Below are 18,519 nucleotides of genomic sequence, written 5' to 3'. Positions count from 1 at the left end.
ATATAAATGTGATCATAAAGACAGCAATGATTATTATGAAATTTTAACTTGTTTACCGGAAAAAGTGCATAACCTAAAACTTGGCAAATGTGTTCTTTCATGAAACAAAGGGGTGAAGATTAGGAAAGCGAGTTTCATCTGATTCTGAAGTAACGAAAATCGTTTCAGTTGGAAAGACAGTGCCATCTAGTGGTGCATTTCTTTTTCTTTTGCAATGACGGGTTTTTGTCATTCCTGTCTTATATAATCCTAGCGCTTTAGAATAATGTCAGTGGTCATGGTCTTGGTTGTTCTGAGGCCTTGAACACATCATAGCTCTGTTACGAATTTAATATTTGGAGTTAGATACACACAGATACTCATTTTAGAAATACAATGAAGATTACTCAGAAGAAAATGTTTTCTAGTTATGTATTTGAGAGAAATCCAAGTACCCACTATTTCAATGGATGTTTCTAGAAGGATGCCATGGCTCGAAATTGTCCTGGGTGCTGGCAACACTACAATGAAGAAGTCAGACAGAGTCTCCATCTCCCCACCCATGGGACTTACATCCTTGTTGGGAAAGAGACCAGACAAAGCAAATAAACAATAAATAAGATCAGTTTTGATTATAATAGGAAAATAAAACAGAATGACGCTGGGAGAGGGCAACATTCAATAGCATTGGCTTCTCTGAAGAGGTGACATGTGAGATGAGGGCCCATGACAGGGAGTCCTTAGCTGTGCGGACTCAGTTTCAGCTGAAGAAGGAAGAGCCACAGGAGCAGGGCCGTGGGCAGTCCTCCTCCTGGGATGAAGGAAGTGCAGCCAGTTGTGAGGTGCGGGTGGCCCAGGAAGGAGGCACAGGCCAGAGCAGCTGGGGCTTGCAGACCGTGGGAAGGAGCTGGAATTTTACTTTAGGTGCAACGGGGATCTGCTGGAGCATTTTAGACAGAGCAGGAGCATCATCTCATTGGAGTTTGCAGACATGCAGGCAGTTCAGTGGAGAATACTATGGCTGCTCCGGAATTAGGTCTATTAAGATGTTTCAGTGGGAACAGGTGAAGGACGATGGTGGTCACCTGGAGGTGGAGCCCTCTGGGATATATTTTGAAGATAGAATGGAGTGGTTGTGGAGTGAAGAGAGAGAGAGAGGAATCAGAGATGACTAAAGTTGTAGGCTTGAAACATTGAGGTAAAGATGGCTCGGGGAGAACAGTTTTGGGAGGGCTAGTGGGAGAGAGGAATCAAAGTACTTGCTTATTTATTAGATTTTTATTGAGTTCCTCTCATGTGCAGACACTTTTCTAAAAACTGGGAACATGGCAGCGAGCAGAAAATAAACCTGTGCATTCATGGAACTTGTATTCTCTTCAGAGGGAAAGACAATGAAATAAGCAAGTTTAGCCTGGACAACATAACAAGACCCCATCTCTAAAAATTTTTTTAATTAGCTAGGCGTGGTGGTGTGCACCTGTAGTCCCAGGTACTTGGGAGGCTGAGGTGGGAGGATCACTTGAGCCCAGAAGTTCAAGGTTGCAGTGAACTGTGATTGCAGCACTGCACTCCAGCCTGGGCAACAGAGTGAGACCTTATATCAAAAAAAAAAAAAAAAAAAGCTAAATATGTAGTATATAGAAGAAGATAATACTTCTGTGGAGAAAAATCAAGCGGGAAAGGAAATGGGAATGTTGGGAGAGTTTGCATCAGGAAGGCCTTATTGAGTTGGGGATACCTTTTTTTTTGAGACAGTATTGCACTGTCACCCAGGATGGAGTGCAGTGACATCATCTCAGCTCACTGTAACCTCCACCTCCTAGATTCAAGCGATTCTCCTGCCTCAGCCTCCCGAGTAGCTGGGATTACAGGCGTGTGCCACAACGCCCGTCTGAATTGGGGATATGTGAGTAAAGACCTGAAGGAACGTACGAGGACAAACTATGTGGATGTACAGGGAAGAGCATTCCAGGCAAAGCGAACAGCAAATACCATACCCAAGAAGTAAAAGCATGCCTGGTTTGGCCCAAGACGTGGAATGAACAAAGTGGAGACAATAAGAAATTAGATCAGAAAGGTGAGGGGTGGGAGAGGAGAGAAGGCCATTGTGACGGCTTTGGCTGTTCTATTGAGTGGATGGGAAGCAGATAGGAGGGTTTCAGCAGAGCAGTGACCTGGTCTGACTTACATTTTAACAGTATCCTCTGGCTGACATTTTGAGAATAGACTAAAGAGCAACAAGAGCAGAATCAGAGGCTTCCTGGGAGGCGCCCGTGATCATCTAGGCAAGAGATCAGAGCAGCTGGGGCCAGAGTCTTAGTAAGTGTGGAGATTAAGGTAGCAGTGGGTAAGTGGACTCTCATAACAGCCTTTTTAAAATCATGTATTACTTTCCCAAAGAGGAAGAAAATGTTAGACATCATACCAGGTTTTTACTGAAAGTCATAATATAATCAATCCAATTCTAATTCTGTTCCTAAGTTACAACCACCTCTAAGAACATCAATGTAAAATGTTTAATCGTGACCTACTGTGACTTCACATCCAATTTAGTGTAAAACATGCAACTTTTTTGTAAATAATGGAGAAGTAATGAATTGTTTTTCTTCTCAGTTATACGATGGGGATAGTGAAAATGCGAACTTGGCTGGAACATTTTGTGGTTCCACCCTACCTGCTCCTTTTATCTCTTCTGGTAACTTCCTTACGGTTCAATTCGTCAGTGATTTGGTATTAGAAAGGGAAGGATTTCATGCTACATACACCATCATGGACAGTGAGTAAATAGAAGCATTTTTATAAGTTATGAAATACACATGTATTTGTGTACTGAAAAGAATGCCCCGTTTATTATATCGAAATTTCAATGTTAATTACTAAACTCAATGTCAATTACTATCTAAACTCAATGTCAATTGCTAAACACCATGTTAATTACTCTATGTTTAATCTGTGGTACAAATTTGATACAATCTTTAGTCAAGGATATAAACCTTGAATTCTTAATAGAATGATGAAAATATAGGTCCTCTGGGGTGGGAGGCAGGGAAGACAGAATTTTAAAGATTGCCTGAGATGCAACATGAATAAAATGTCTCCTGTGTTGCTTTTTCTTCCCTCCCCAGTGCCTTGTGGTGGAACATACAATGCCACTTGGACCCCACAAAATATTTCATCACCCAATTCATCAGACCCAGAGGTCCCATTTTCCACCTGTACTTGGGTCATTGACGCCCCTCCACATCAGCAGGTCAAGATAACTGTGTGGGCGTTACAGCTGACCTCGCAAGACTGCACGCAGAATTACTTAGAGCTTCAGGACTCACCACAGGTAACAATTATAGGATGAATGACTGTCGCATCTAGTGACCTTTTCACCAGTATTTGCAAAACACTTGAAGTAATGAAGCCATGATTAAATAATTTTCTAAGTTAGTTCCAGCTTAATGTGTTTTTTATCTGTACACAAAGCCCTCCAATCAGGTATCGAGAAACTTGAACTTGGTCATGTAGGTCCAGAGCTCTCAAAGCTTCATGTGCCTAAGAATGCATTAAGATGCATCTTAAAAGTGCATCCTCCCTGGCCCACCCTCAGAGACTGAATCCCCTTTTATCTGAATTTTTGACAAACACCTCTGGTGTTTTGGTGCCAATACCAGAGCTCCACAGACCATGCTTGGAGAAATACTTATAGTTAGTGGGATTTACGTATAGGTTGAATTGAAAGGGTCAATACAGAACACAAGAGAATCAGTAAAGAGGCTGTTTGGCACTAGTCTCACAGGTCATAAAAGGCTGGGCGTGGTGGCTCACACTTGTAATCCCAGCACTTTGGGAGGCTGAGGCTGGTGGATTACCTGAGGTCAGGAGTTCAAGACCAGCCTGGCCAATGTGGTGAAACCCTGTCTCTACTAAAAATACAAACGATTAGCCAGGTACAGTGGTGTGCGCCTGTAATCCCAGTTACTTGGGAAACTGAAGCAGAAGAATCGTTTGAACCTGGAACCTGGGAGGCGGACGTTGCAGTGAGCCAAGATCGTGCCACTGCTCTCCAACCTGGGCGACAGAGCGAGACTTCGTCTCAACAACAAAAAGTCACTTTGAACTTTAAAAAATGCTGAGTCTGTATTTCCTCTGGAATAAGATGTTGAGGATACAGTTGGATACAAAGTGGGATGTTGACCAAAGGCCCGAAGATTTTTGTGAATCATCATTATCATGATAGGTAATTGAAATAATGAGAAGAATGAGATTATCTGGGAAAATATGTAAAGGGAGTGGCCATGAACTGAGGATGGATACCGGGAGAACATCTGAGAATACCTAGATTGTCTTTCTGCAGTTTGGGGAGCAACTAACCCTCCCCAGTTCATTCCAGTAAAATGTCATGGTCAAAGCCCCATATGCTGGACTAGTAGAGTCCCATCTGTCGTCTTCTGAGTTTTCAAGGTCCTCTTCATTATAAATCTGGGGTCCCCTGCTTCTCACGTGGTCTTGCTGGGGAGAGAAAAGTCCAGTTTGTCTGACTCCAGTGTGGAGAGGTGTGAAATGTGCTGGCAGCTGAATAGGCCCTGGACTTGCTGAGTTTTGTGCAAAGCATAGACACTGAGATGAGCTCCCTAGGTGGACAAGATGCTAGGTTATCGTTATTCCGTTGGTAATTGTTTTCAGGACAAAATCCCTATTACCCAGTGGTACCCTAGAGGACTTAGAGTCAAGTGGAACAAGGCCCTTTGGGTGAAAGCTCTTTCAATTTCCCCCGGCTTCATGAAGCTAAGACAATGGGGATCAGGGTGGACCACTAAGTGGGGCACAGAATGGCACTTTCAGGGCACGAGGCACCAGCTGGAACATAACAGCAGCTGGAGCAGCCTCGAGTAAGACCCAGTGTTTGTCATGACTGAATAATGTTTTCCACTGAATGAATACAGGAAACAATAAAGGGTTTCAGACTGGGTAGGTAGGGAGGAAAGACAAACAATGACGGATGAGCCCCGAGAAACTGGGATTCTCGGGGTATCCAAGAGTAGACAGAGCAGCCCTAATTGGCAGATCTTGAAGGAATGATGTGTAGGGTGGTTACAGAGGATGTACGGTGGTTAGCTGGCATTGGAGATGAACAGAGATGCAGAGATGGAAGTCACTGGGGTTAAGAAATACAAAGTGAAGGTGTTTAATGGCTTGTCTGTAAAAACACCGAAATCTCTAAAGGGTTCAGAAGGGAAATTGGGGGCAGGAGATTACTGTGAGCTGAGACACCTCAAGTCTTTCATAAATGAAGGGAAGTAACTGGGAGAAAAGTAAATGAGAGTGATGAGAATGGTGAGAATATCTTTGGCCAGAGGTAGAGACCCTCGAAGGAAAACCAATTTTGAGACGAGGGTGGAAGCTGCGGTGGGGAATATGGAGCATCCCTCCCTTCCCCTGAGGCTGGCTCCCCACCCTTCCTACTCAATGAGCTGTGGAGCATGGGAAAGAACAGCCTCTACCAGGAGGCTGCTGGAGAACCAGGTTTTGCTGAGGCCACAAAGTGGAAAGGCGGGGGACGTATACAGAGAATGACTGACAGTGTGTTTAAAGTTCACAGGATACAGCAAAGTTAGACAAGGACCAAGAGCAGGAGACAGTGGGAAGGAGGGGTGGAAGCCCCCGAGCAGTTACAGGAGTTTTGCAAGCAGAGACAGGTGGTGTCTTTCAGTAAGTTCCTAAGGACTGCAGATATTAGAGACTTTCCTGTGACAGGGAGGCTGCAAATACCCTGACTTTGGTACAACTTGTTTTTACCCAAGAACTGATGGGCATTCGACTGCATTCACTCCAGGTTTTTGAGAGGTGACGAGGGTTGCCCTAGTGTTACAAAGGGGAACCGGGACCTCCTGACGGGCCCCTGCTGGCTTGGGGGATGTGCAGTGGAACCAAAGGCTCTGACTAGATTTGCTAAGGGGCAGCAAGGGCTGGATCAGGGCGATGGTGGTTATTAGTCCCATGGAGCTCAGGACAATGGCAAAAGCCCCAGGAGGGGAGATCCAGTGAGCTCTCAAACAGTCCGGCGATCCTCAGAGCAATGGCACAGGCCTCAGCTAGGAAGTTGCATGAGACGCAAGGGGTCTTGTTTTCAGCAGGGAAGTGTCTGTGGTTTCAGTAAAAACTTTGCCTCCCCTCCTCCCGCCCCTCTGGGAAGGTACAACTTGTGTGGATTCCAAGCCCAATGTGAGTCTTCTTGCAGAGCACTTCCAACAACAGAGCTAGTTTCCATGGTTAAATAAGCCATACTTTTATACGCAGTCTGATTTCCGTTATGGCCTGTTCTCTTCTAAAACTAAATCTAACATGATTTGGCTCCCATTTCACTTCAGGGTCACGGAAATTCAAGAATTAAGTTCTGTGGCAGAAATGCTTCAGCTGTGCCAGTGTTTTATTCTTCTATGAGTACTGCAATTGTCATTTTCAAATCTGGAGTTGTAAACAGAAACTCTAGGATGAGTTTCACCTATCAGATAGCAGGTGAGCCCTGGAACTTCATCTTTGATTCAGAAAAGCTGCCATGATCATTACAATTATTCCTAGAATAATTACAATTATTTCTAGAATTGAGTCCTGTGAGTAAATTAGGATTTGTTAACAGAAACCACACCCATCTCTTAACTAGAACCCAGGCCCAATTTCGCAAATTACTAAAGTCGGTTTCTAAAGAGCTAAAGAGAATATAATACTAACCAAGATGGTTAGAATGCTAGCATTTTCTTCAGAGTATATAGTGGATTTTGAAAATATACCAGTTGTCTTTTTAATTATCCACTTAACCACATTGAATATATATTTTTATTTACAAGAAATATATATATTTATTTACAAAAGCTTTATCAAAATATAATTCTCATATTATACAGTTTGCCCATTTAAGTTTATATTTCAAAGGTTTTTAGTATTTTCACAAAATTGAAAATCTTAGAAAATTATTTTGTAAAAATCAAAAATCCTTGAAAGGCCTACCTGATTACCATCACTGAGATGTTTATTTTCACAGAACACTTTATTTACTACTTATTTTGAACTGATTCAAATGAAAGCTGCCTTTGATTAAAACAAACAAAAGTACTTTTGGTATTTTTTTTTACCAAAAACAAACATAAAAAAGGTAAAGAATGATTTGCCACAAATAACTCACCAATGGATTTAAAATCCTTGTGCAAAACTCTGTCTTGGAGGTAGCGTCCTTGTTGAAAAGAGAGTCTGAATGCTAGCCACTTCCACCTCCGTGTGATCAGAAAAGCTCAAAGGATGCTCGAGTATTCGTCTTTAAAGGAGAAGCCTCCTGTGTAGTGCTTCCCGTAGGGGTGTTTTTGCGAACGAGCTGCTGCATTGCACCTGTGTGTGCCGCTTGCCATTCACTTCACTGCTCAGGGTCTCAATTATCTCAAAGATAAACAAAGAAGCTGGATTACTTTTTCTAAAGTTTGTTTAAATGTAGTGATCTTTTTGAATGATTTCTGTGAAGTTGAAAGAGCACTACATACTGGAATGCATACATTAATTATGCATATTTTTCCTCTAAGATTGCAACAGAGACTATCACAAGGCATTTGGCAACCTGAGGAGCCCTGGATGGCCAGATAACTATAACAGTGACATGGATTGCACCATTACTGTCACGGCCCCCCAGAACCACACCATTTCTCTCTTTTTTCATTCATTTGGCATCGAGAACTCAGTTGAATGCAGAAACGATTTCTTGGAGGTAACATGCATTTGAATGTCATTTGAATGAATTATTTAAAAGATGGTGGATCACTTAAGATTTTACATCTTTTCTCTAGTGCTGCTAATACTATATGATTCTTATTTGTTTCATTAATTTATTCATTACCCTTTTATTCCCTAAACATTTACAGAACACCAGTCCAAACACCAGAAATTGGGAACCTCAGGGCCCTCAGGAGACTCCTAGTCTGGTGGGAAGGACCGATGGAGTATAGCCAATTACAGCACGATGTGTAAAGGACTAACTGGGTCCAGCCTGGGTAGGAGTCCCCAACTCAGTCTGGGAACTAGAAGGCTTAAGAGAGCAATATGTAAGTTGAGACATAAAAGGATCAGAGGGAAGTGTAAGGACAACATGCTGATTCTTCAAATGAAACAGAATGATACCAAATAGCTCACGTCATTTCCCTTACTACAGTAAGTTTGGGGCATTGTCAGCATCCTCTAAAGACAAGTGTTTTTCCTTGAATAAGTGCTCTCTGGTCACAGGAGGTGTGCTCTGTCCTTTCTCCACCACAACTCCAGAACTTGAATTTGGGCACAGAAGTGACTTTGCTGTTTGCGCATCCTCCACCCACCCACCCTACACTCCCACCCCAGGACACACTGAGAGAGAAGCCCCCCTTGCACCTGGAGCAGGCAGAGCCATGCGCCTCTTGGGCTTGAACCTTTGGGATCCTCCAGTGCCCCCGATGAGCTCCCTCTGTGCTCTTTCTGCCCCATCACCTGCATTGGGCATGTGAGATGGGACATGAACATCATTGCTCATAGGCAGGAGACAGTCTGAATAAGCCTCATCTGATGTGGACCCAGTGTGTGGAACTCAGCACCTGTGTTTTGCCAGAAAACCCCAGAGCTCATGGGGTTGTAAGCTGTGCAAGCTCTGTTGAAAATACATTCATCCTTAGGAAATGTACTGAGATGGAACCTAAGACCCAAGAACATAAGGATGCTGAATTCTTCTGTGAGCGGAGTTTAAATCTAAACCTCAACCTGACTGTCTCTCAGTTGGCTTTGTTTCACCACACAAGAGTCTTCAGTAAAGTTTCCAAAAAGTGTGCTTGTTCGTCTACACCTGATCTGGAGTTGTATTTTTTATTTTATTTTTTTTCTCACTGCCTCTTTGATCAGGACTTCATTCAAAATAAGCTGCCCAAGATGGTTTGATCTTTGTAGCATAGACAAATGTACCGGTGTATGCAGCAGGCTCCTTTCCTTCTGTGGGAGGATTCTTTCCAGCGGGCTTCTGTTCAGCTGCTAGTTTCTTGGTAGCTTCAGCCTTTGTTCCCAACAAAACATCTTCAGCTTCTTAGCACCAAGGGCCTTCTTTCTTTTCTTTCTTCTTTCTTTTCTCTCCTGCAACCCCCTCATCTGATTTGGCTTCTAGGGCTGCTGTCACCTTCTGCCCAGCCTGTCCAGGAAGGGTGTCCCGGCACATGGTCTTTGCATATGGGTTTAGCTTCAACATGATTCCTGATGCAGAGTTTTATCATCCTGGAAAGCTCTCCCCTTTGGAATTCATCTAAATCCTTTATTAATCAATAGCCTCAACATACAGTGCTATAAATAACACTCAGAGGAAGCTCATGCCTTTTCTAAAGGAATACTCGCCATGACGGGAGACCAAAAGATGTATGTAGCAGGAAGGAAATGAAGAGACAAATACAGTTATTCTTTGTGCCGGTCAGGTTATTCAGCTTGGACCTATGTACCTCCCCCACCATGGAGATCCAAATATTTATATGAAGTGTAAAGCAGAAAGAATGAGGGGAGCGGGATCTGGAGGAAAGATGGAATAATCCCGTTAGGTTGGAGTCACAGTGCAACTAACTCTTAACTCACTCCAGCTTGAATGGACCATTATTGATCAGAGTCAGCGTTTGCCATTTGCCTGATAGATGCTGGGAAGCAAAGCCTTGCTTTCCAGCCATGGAGAGTGAGAACTCCTCCTCCTAGCTGTCTGTCATTACTCCACAGAATGGATCTGAAACTTCCTGTCCCATAAGCAAAGAAAGGAAACCACCACTTAGGCCTCTAAAATGTGGCCCCGTCTGGCTCTCAGTGGGGAGACTGTAGGCATAGTTTCTCGGCAGTTGTACCAGGAAGCCTCAGCATTCCGTTCTTGTGAACTGCAGTGGAAACGGAAATGTCTGACTGAGGATTCTTACTGTGTTACTCCCAAGCAAGGGCTGAGCTCTAGACCACGCTTGGAATCTGCTAGTGTTTTCCTGCCTTTACCTCCCCTTTCAGGATCCCCTGATGTCCCAGAGATGCCTACTGCTCTCAGTCGTCCCATTCCTCCTAGGAGAGGAAAGTGAATAAGACAAGTTGTCAGCAATGTCAGTGGAAATTAGTATCTCACTGCTCCTCTCAGAGCAATGGCATTTTAAAAGAGGACCCCAAGGGAAAAACACCCAAACTCAAGAGCATGGTGATGGCAGGTCTTATACATGGCAGCCCTCCCATCTTTTAGTGGATGACTGGCTACTCTGTCATGGCAAGGCTACTTTGTTTAAACGCGTAGCAAAATAATCCCCAAAGCACTAAAAAGGCATTATTCTCTCCCATGGGCTACTACATAGACCTAAAAGGAATCTCACCTGATAAACACAGCCCAGCAAGATGTCTTAACTCTGTGACTTAAGATACCAGCAATTAACCAATTAACCAAAGTTTAAACCATGGAATTATAAAGGGAACAGAGGAACTTCCAATATTTTGAATACACAGATCAGTAAAATCAGCATTTCCACATGTCAGTCGGGTTCCAGCATACATTGCCTGCGTAACGTTTCTGTAGGAAGCGTCGAGAGCCCTCCTGGAAGAAGGGCTGGTTGTGAATGCTGGGTAGGAGCCAGGCTGCGGGACAGAAAGTGGTTCAGTTCACAATGTGGTTCTCTCTCCCCGTAAAACACCAGCTCATCTCCTGTTTTTATATGTGTCTACTCGAAAATAAGTTGAAACGAAAAAGCAGCGAGGCCTGGGAATGTGTTTGTAGAACACATTTAACAACAGACATTGTATAGATTTATAACTCTGTCCTTTGCCCATGTAGAAATTCCTTTTGTTCTGAACTTTATTATACTTTGCATTGTATTTTTTCATAGCCCCTTTATAGCCAAGTAATTTTTAATCGGAAACACGTGCACACACACACACACACACACACACACTGAAAAAGGTGTAATAGTTGACTGGAAACAGAGCAGGCAACATTGCCCCCACCCATCCCCACCTTTTAAAAATTCACTTTACCTACATTCTCCAAAATGTTTCCCCATAAGCAAAGGCTGCAGGATCACAGCACAAACTATGGCATAAAAAAGCTGCCTGGTGTTTTAATTACTATAGGTTAACAGATATTTCTGAATCAAAATGCAAATGTTTTTTGATCTACACGTGGAACATTTTTCCCCTTTGCAGGTGAAGGTGACTTCTGCATGTATTTTCAGAAAACCCTTCATTCTTAACTATAAAAAAGACAAAGCTTTTCCAAACAGTGTCATCATTCAAATTGTCTCCCATTTTAATGTGTATACCTTAGAGAGGAAAGTGTGAGGTTAATAATGAATGACTCTTTCCTAAAGGTGAGAAATGGAAGTAACAGCAATTCACCATTACTAGGCAAGTACTGTGGAGCTCTGCTACCAAGCCCTGTCTTCTCTCAAAATAATGAACTGTACCTACGATTTAAGAGTGATAGTGTAACTTCTGATCGTGGATATGAAATCGTCTGGACTTCATCACCCTCTGGTAAGACATTTGCACTTTGTACGGGAACGTAGTGTGAGAAAACCAGGAGGTGTCTAACAGAAAAAGGCAAAGTAACCTTATATTTTTAGCTACCTGTGTACCTGATTAGTTTATGTTAAGAATAGAGATTTTTAACCATGAAAGTACAGATTACTTTTTTTGTTTTTGAAATGGAGTCTCGCTCTGTCACCCAGGCTGGAGTGCAGTGGTGTGATCTTGGCCCACTACAACCTCCACCTCCTGGGTTCAAGTGATTCTCCTACCTCAGTCTCCCAAGTAGCTGAGATTACAGGCATACGCCACCATGCCCAGCTAATTTTTGTATTTTTAGTAGAGACAGGATTTCCCCATATTGGCCAGGCTGGTCTCGAACTCCTGAACTCAGGTGATCCACCCGTGTCACATTTTTGGTTGGCTGTTTATCAAACAACTAAAGAAAATTTAAGTCATGTCAATACATTTAATGCAAGAGAGGAGAAATACTTTTATGAAATGTCTCGAAATACCAAAATATCTTCAAAATAAGAAAGATAAACAGAATTCACTTTAAATATCTTAAGAAAAGGGTTCTATTAAGACAATTGTGGTAACGGAATCTTGACACCCAAAGGAAGCTTAAAGATGATCTCCAATGCTCAAATTTTATCAACGAGCAAATAAAACACCCAAGATTAGGCTAGGTGCTGTGGCTCACGCCTATAATCCCTGGGAGACCAAGGCGGGTGGATCACCTGAGGTCAGGAGTTCCAGACCAGCGTGATCCACATGGTGAAACCCCGTCTCCGCTAAAAATACAAAAATTAACTGGGTGTAGATCCCAGCTACTGGGGAGGCTGAGACTGGAGAATCACTTCAACTTGGGAGATGGAGGCTGTAGTGAGCCGAGATCACACCACTGCACTCCAGCCTGGGTGACAGAGCAAGACTCCGTCTCAAAAAAAAAACCAACAAAAAAAACAAAAAAAACCCACCATGAACCCAGGAGGCAGAGCTTGAAGTGAGCCAAGATCGTGCCACTGCACTCCAGCCTGGGCGACAGAGCAAGACTCCATCTCAAAAAACAAAAACAAAAACAGAACCCACCAAGATTAATGAGTTGCCCAAAATGCCCCACTAGACTGAGATGGAGGTAGTCTTGGTGGTTATTAGCCCAGTAAAGTCACTGTTATAATGAAGTCATTCGTGCCACCACCTACAATAACACACTCCCTCTTAGTTTAGCGCTGAATTTTACTTCTAATTTTACTTCACTCGCATCATTAGCATCAACTCAGGGCACCCAAACATCTCTACACCATCGAAAGCACACAGAGAACAACTTGATTTTCTTCCACAGTTTATCAAGGTGTTTTTTTTTTTTTTTTTTCCATTCTGCTCTCAACACCCAGTTTTAAAGTACAGTCCTGGAGGAAGTTTTCCCGGGGTCGTGAAATGCACGCAAAGGCACGTGTGTGGAGGATGGAAGAGGTGGAGGTGGCAATGGGAAGACAGGGGAAGGGAGGAGAAAGGGTGCAGCCCAAAGAAGAGGAACAGGATAAGGGGTTTCTGCCTCCATTATTCTCACAGAGAGTCTCAGCACCTTAAGAAAATAAAATCGTATTGCCTCACAAGCCAGACTGGACGGCTTATATGTCCTGTCCTGTTTTCTTGCAGGATGTGGTGGAACTCTTTATGGAGACAGAGGCTCCTTCACCAGCCCTGGCTATCCAGGCACCTACCCAAACAACACGCACTGTGAATGGGCCCTAGTGGCTCCTGCTGGAAGGCTTGTCACCGTCAACTTCTACTTTATCAGCATTGACGATCCAGGAGACTGTGTACAGAACTATCTCACACTCTACGATGGGCCCAACGCCAGCTCGCCATCCTCTGGACCATACTGTGGAGGCGTGAGTAAAACAAGCATTTTATATTCCCATTTGTTGTTTTTAGACAATGAGAGTCACTTAGTGTAGACTTTTTTTTTTGAGACGGCATTTCGCTCTTGTCGCCCAGACTGGAGTGCAGTGGCACGCAATCTCGGCTCACTGCAGCCGCCACCTCCCAGGTTCAAGCAATTCTGCCTCAGCCTCCTGAGTAGCTGGGATTACAGGCGCCAGCTGTGTGCTTTCTGTGCATCACGCCGCCACGCCCGGCTAATTTTTGTACTTTAGTAGAGAGGGGATTTCGCCGTGTTGGCCAGGCTGGTCTCGAACTTCTGACATCAGGTGATCCGCCCGCTTCGGCCTCCGAAAGTGCTGGGATTACAGGGGTGAGCCACTGCTCCGGGCCTAGTGTAGACTTTTAAAGGCAGACACTTGCAGAGTAGGAAGCACAGCCTTTAACAAATTGAGCAGTTTTCCGACTTGCCTTTCTATTCTGGGAGCATGAGTGCCATCTGGTGGACATTGCGTTAAATTGCTATTAAGAGTTACCAAAATCGGCTCTGCCTCAGATCACCTGTGGAGTTACTTACATTAGACTTCCGGTTCCCACCAAAACCCACTAATCGGGATTTCCCAAGGAGGAGTCACAACATGCTGTTTTTTTTAAAAAGCTCCCTCTGTGATGTTAGTGCACTGCCTGTGGTTGAATACCCATGTTTATTTCTGCATAAATAGAACTATAGAAAATTTGGACACCTGGCTCTATTTTATCTACTTTTTGCTGAAAACTGCTGTAATTCTTTGCAGAAATGGTGACTGATAGTTTGTTTTTGTAAAGCTCTGGTATCTTCCCTAAACAACAACTCAGAATCTGACGTTGATTCAATATTGCAGGCATCTGTGCTTACGAGCATCTCATTTGATGTGCAAGTAGATACTTAAAGAGAGTAAAGGCTCACATCTGTAATCCCAACACTTTGAGAGGCCCAGGCCTTGAGGAGGCTCCCAGGATCACTTGAGGTCAGAAGTTTGAGACTAGACTGGCCAACATGGGGAAATCCCGTCTCTACTAAAAATACAAAAATTAGCTGGCATAGTGGCACACGCCTGTAATCCCAGCTACTAGGGAGGCTAAGGCAAAAGAATTGCATGAGCCCTGGAGGCGGAAGTTGCAGTGAGCTGAGATGGCGCCACTCCACTCCAACCTGGGTAACAGAGCCAGACTCGATCTCAAAAAACAAGAGTAAGTAAGGGAAAATTGGCTGTTGGCAAGCGGGTATCTGTTTCTGATTTTTCTGCCGTTTAATCATCTTAGGCTTTGTAATCAAACTAGACAGAAAACTGTATCAGCTGGAAATCTAGATGGTTTTTAAAGTATAACTTACTATTTATAAAATTGATAAATGCTGTTTTCAGAAGTATCAGAAAATAGACTAATTTTTCTAAAACCCTGGGCATTCTCATATATTCTTAACACCTTTCTTTGAATATATTTGCATATATTTTCATGCACTTTTTTTACTGTTTGATGGTGTGTTTTTTCCACTTACCAATATATGATTAGTATCTTATATCAATAAAAACACTGGTGCATCATATTTAAGTTTTGGAGAGTATTCCATGGCATGAGTGTGGTCTAATTTATTTAACGAAGCCCCTCTAAGTGGACATATAGGTCTCTTGAACTTTTTGCAACTACAGACAACACTTAATAAACTTTTTGGTAGTGATATCTTTATACATATAGTTATATATTACTTGGTGAGAAATGGTAATCACAGGACCAGCAGACACTGTATCACGGGGATGCACAGAAACCACACAGAGAGAGACCCCAGTAAATGTGCCACACATCAGATTTAGAAGCTAATCAGCTCTCAGACATTGAATTGAAATTTACAAACATTTCAAAAGGGAGGAAAAGAGACAAGTTTAACAATACAATGACTTTATATTGGTAGGGTTTTTTTTTTTTTGTGGGCATGTTTTTCAGCGGCTTGCAAACATACAACCCCATTTGATCCCCAGAATGACAATACCATAAGGTAGAAAGAACAAGTATATCCTGGTCTTGTATAAACCGAGTCACTGAGAGAAGTGACGGCCATTTAATCCAATGCCACGTTAAGTTGAAATATATAGCGAGATGCATCAATTTTGTAAACTGTTGGTGTTCACAGTATTTTCCCAGTTTTACATTTTCTTTTATGAATGTGGATATAATGTCACATGTAATTTTTTTTTTCTTAAAGGTACCACCGATTTCTTTAACACTTTATAAATGTTAAACATAAATGAAAAAATGTAAAACATAAGTGTAAAACATGAAGTCAATTTACATACAGAGGTAGCTCTTATTTTGCTAATATTTACATACTTACAACTTTTTGTAAATTGTAATATTTTGCTAATATTTACATACATATAACTTTTACATTTTACATACATATTTACATGCATAGTTACATACATACAAAAGTTGTATGTATGTATAAAAAGTTGAATTGTATACCGAAGGAGTATACATATAAAAGTATACAACTTGTATGTATTGTATACTCCTTCGGTATACAATTCAACTTTTTATATATGTAAATATGCATGCAAATATGTATGTTAAATGTAAATTTGTAATATTTACATACATACAATATTTACATGCATACAATTTACATACAGAGGTAGCTCCTTATTTTGCTAATATAAACACAAACCATGATTTGGAGATATTTTATATTATGGTAAATACCATTGTTCACAGGGAAATCCTATATCCCTTGCAGCTACAGAATATGAACATCTAGCAAATGAAAGAGTAACGGGAAAAACAAGGATAATCAAAGGGGATTCTAAAACTTCTGTTGACTGTCCATATTAGTTTGTCAATATAAAATAAGTTGTTGACATTTGGAAGCATTTAAATGGAAGTAAAAAGTAGACGTGCATAGGAATAAAAATATTGTATATTCCTTGATGTATCTCTTACAGAGAAAAATCTACACTCACTTGAGTAAGTGAGTGTCACTTACTCGAGTGAGTGTCTTGGAAATAAGTCTGTTTTGATGACTTGGGGTAGGGCTGAGGCAGGAAAAGCCAGTAATGTAAGCATCATGAGAGCAGGGCTTTTTGCCTGTTTTGCTCTTTTTTTTATGTCCCTACTACTAAAAACAATACCTGCAGCGTGGCAGTGCCTTGACCAATATTTGCCAAATGAATGCATAGAAAGTGAGAGACAACAGGGACCCATCTGTCCCCCCAACACACACACACACTCACACTGTTCCACAGAAGTATGTGAAATAAATCTCAAGAGGAAACTACAAACATTGATGAAAATAGTATGTTTTACTTAATATAATCATTTTAATTCCATATGTATTTCAGAAAAATTAAATTTGCAGTAAGAACCTGAATAAGAAGTTCAAATGTTTTGATAACAGTTTTATTGAGATATAATTTATATACCATACATTTACATACATACAATTTACATACCATATAATTCATCTCCTTAAAGTATACAATTCAGTGGTTTTTAGTAGATTCACAGAGCTGTGTGCCCATTATCAGCACAGCCAATTTTGAGACACTTTCATTACTCATTACCCCCCAAAAGAAACCCTGTACCCATTAGCAGTCCTTCCCCATTTTCCCTCAACTCCCCACGCCCAGAAATATTCCTTTGTAAAGTATTTGCATTCATTCTTCAAGAAATACATGCAGGTTCACCGTAAATTCTGTAAAGTTTCTTTATGTGGTGCTTTGTTTCTAGGCTAACAAACGTTCAAATATGTGAAAGATGTAATTTGATATTTTTTGTTTTTTCAATTTTAGGACACCAGCATAGCTCCCTTCGTGGCTTCCTCAAATCAGGTCTTCATAAAATTTCATGCTGATTATGCACGGCATCCATCTGCTTTCCGATTAACTTGGCACAGCTAAGCGGGTAACAACTCATGTTCACTCAGCACTTCCCCTCTGCAGCACGCTGGACAGGACTCTGCCATCTTTATACACGACCCCTGCTGATGCCACAGAGAATAAGCTGAACTTTTATGGTTTTCACCAAGCCATGGATGGAATCGATATTTGTAGGCCGGGCATGGTGGCTCACGCCCCTGTATTCTCAGCACTTTGGGAGGCCGAGGCAGGTGGATCACCTGAGGTCAGGAGTTTGAGACCAGTCTGGCCAACATGGTGAAACCCCATCTCTACTCAAAATACAAAAAGTAGCCAGGCGTGGTGGCGGGTGCCTGTAGTCCCAGCCACTCAAGAGGCTGAGGCAGGAGAATTGCTTGAACCCAGGAGGCAGAGCTTGCAGTGAGCTGAGATCACACCACTGCACTCCAGCCTGGGTGACATAGCGAGACTCCATCTCAAAAAAAAAAAAAAAAAGAATCAATATTTGTACATTTTCTCAAACACAGAACATAGCTTCTTTAGTCTTGAGTGTGCATTTCATTCTAATATTTTGAGCTGAAATTTAAAAAAAACTTTGAAAGACTTGGAAATGATTATGGCATATATGATATACATTTTTAAAAGTTAATAATAATAGCCAGGGGCAGTGGCTCATACCTGTAATCCCAGCACATTGGGAGGCCATGGTGGGAGGATTGCTTGAACCTAGGAGTTTGAGACCAGTCTGGGCAACAAAGTGAGACCTTATTTCTACAAAAAATCAAAAAATTAACCAGGCATGGTGGCATGCACCTGTGGTTCCAGCTACACAGGAGGTTGAAGCAGGAGGATCACTTGAGCCCAGTAGATTAAGGCTGCAGTGAAACCCTGTGAATTAACCATGGTACTCCAGCCTGGGCGACGGACTGAGACCCTGTCTCATAAATGACAATAAGAACAACAAAAGTTAATCATAATATAGAAGCATAAATTTCTTGTGAATGTTCAATTAGGTATAATAAACATTATTGAATTGTACACAATTATGCTGCATTAATTTTTTGACTTATTAAAACTCTGTCTTTCACTATGGGGCATATATAAATTTTCAAGTTTAATTTTTATATTTTGGCAAAGAATTCAATATATATATGAATCTTCCAGAGCATCAGTTCTGGAGCCAAGCTGCCTGAGTTTGAATTTTAACTTTACTAGTTAAGTGCTTACATAATCTCTCTGTGCTCAGTTTCTTCATTTGTAT

The 18,519-nt window shown here is 41.9% G+C and overlaps 1 protein-coding gene across 1 annotated transcript in view; it reads left to right on the top strand.

Moving 5' to 3' along the window:
• CUBN (cubilin) overlaps positions 1 to 18,301 on the top strand; it is a 332,666-nt gene extending 314,365 nt beyond the window's left edge. The window contains 7 exon segments of the mRNA XM_033208657.1: positions 2,593 to 2,755; positions 3,105 to 3,310; positions 6,336 to 6,483; positions 7,536 to 7,717; positions 11,328 to 11,493; positions 13,147 to 13,382; positions 17,193 to 18,301. Of these exon segments, the coding sequence (XP_033064548.1) occupies positions 2,593 to 2,755; positions 3,105 to 3,310; positions 6,336 to 6,483; positions 7,536 to 7,717; positions 11,328 to 11,493; positions 13,147 to 13,382; positions 17,193 to 17,300 (1,209 nt within the window). The 3' untranslated portion in view covers positions 17,301 to 18,301.
• The last annotated feature ends 218 nt before the right edge of the window (positions 18,302 to 18,519 follow it).

This window comes from Trachypithecus francoisi, unplaced genomic scaffold (genome assembly GCF_009764315.1).
Source record: "Trachypithecus francoisi isolate TF-2019V2 unplaced genomic scaffold, Tfra_2.0 Lachesis_group9, whole genome shotgun sequence".
NCBI lineage: Eukaryota > Metazoa > Chordata > Mammalia > Primates > Cercopithecidae > Trachypithecus > Trachypithecus francoisi.
This window is presented reverse-complemented; position numbering and strand designations above follow the sequence as displayed.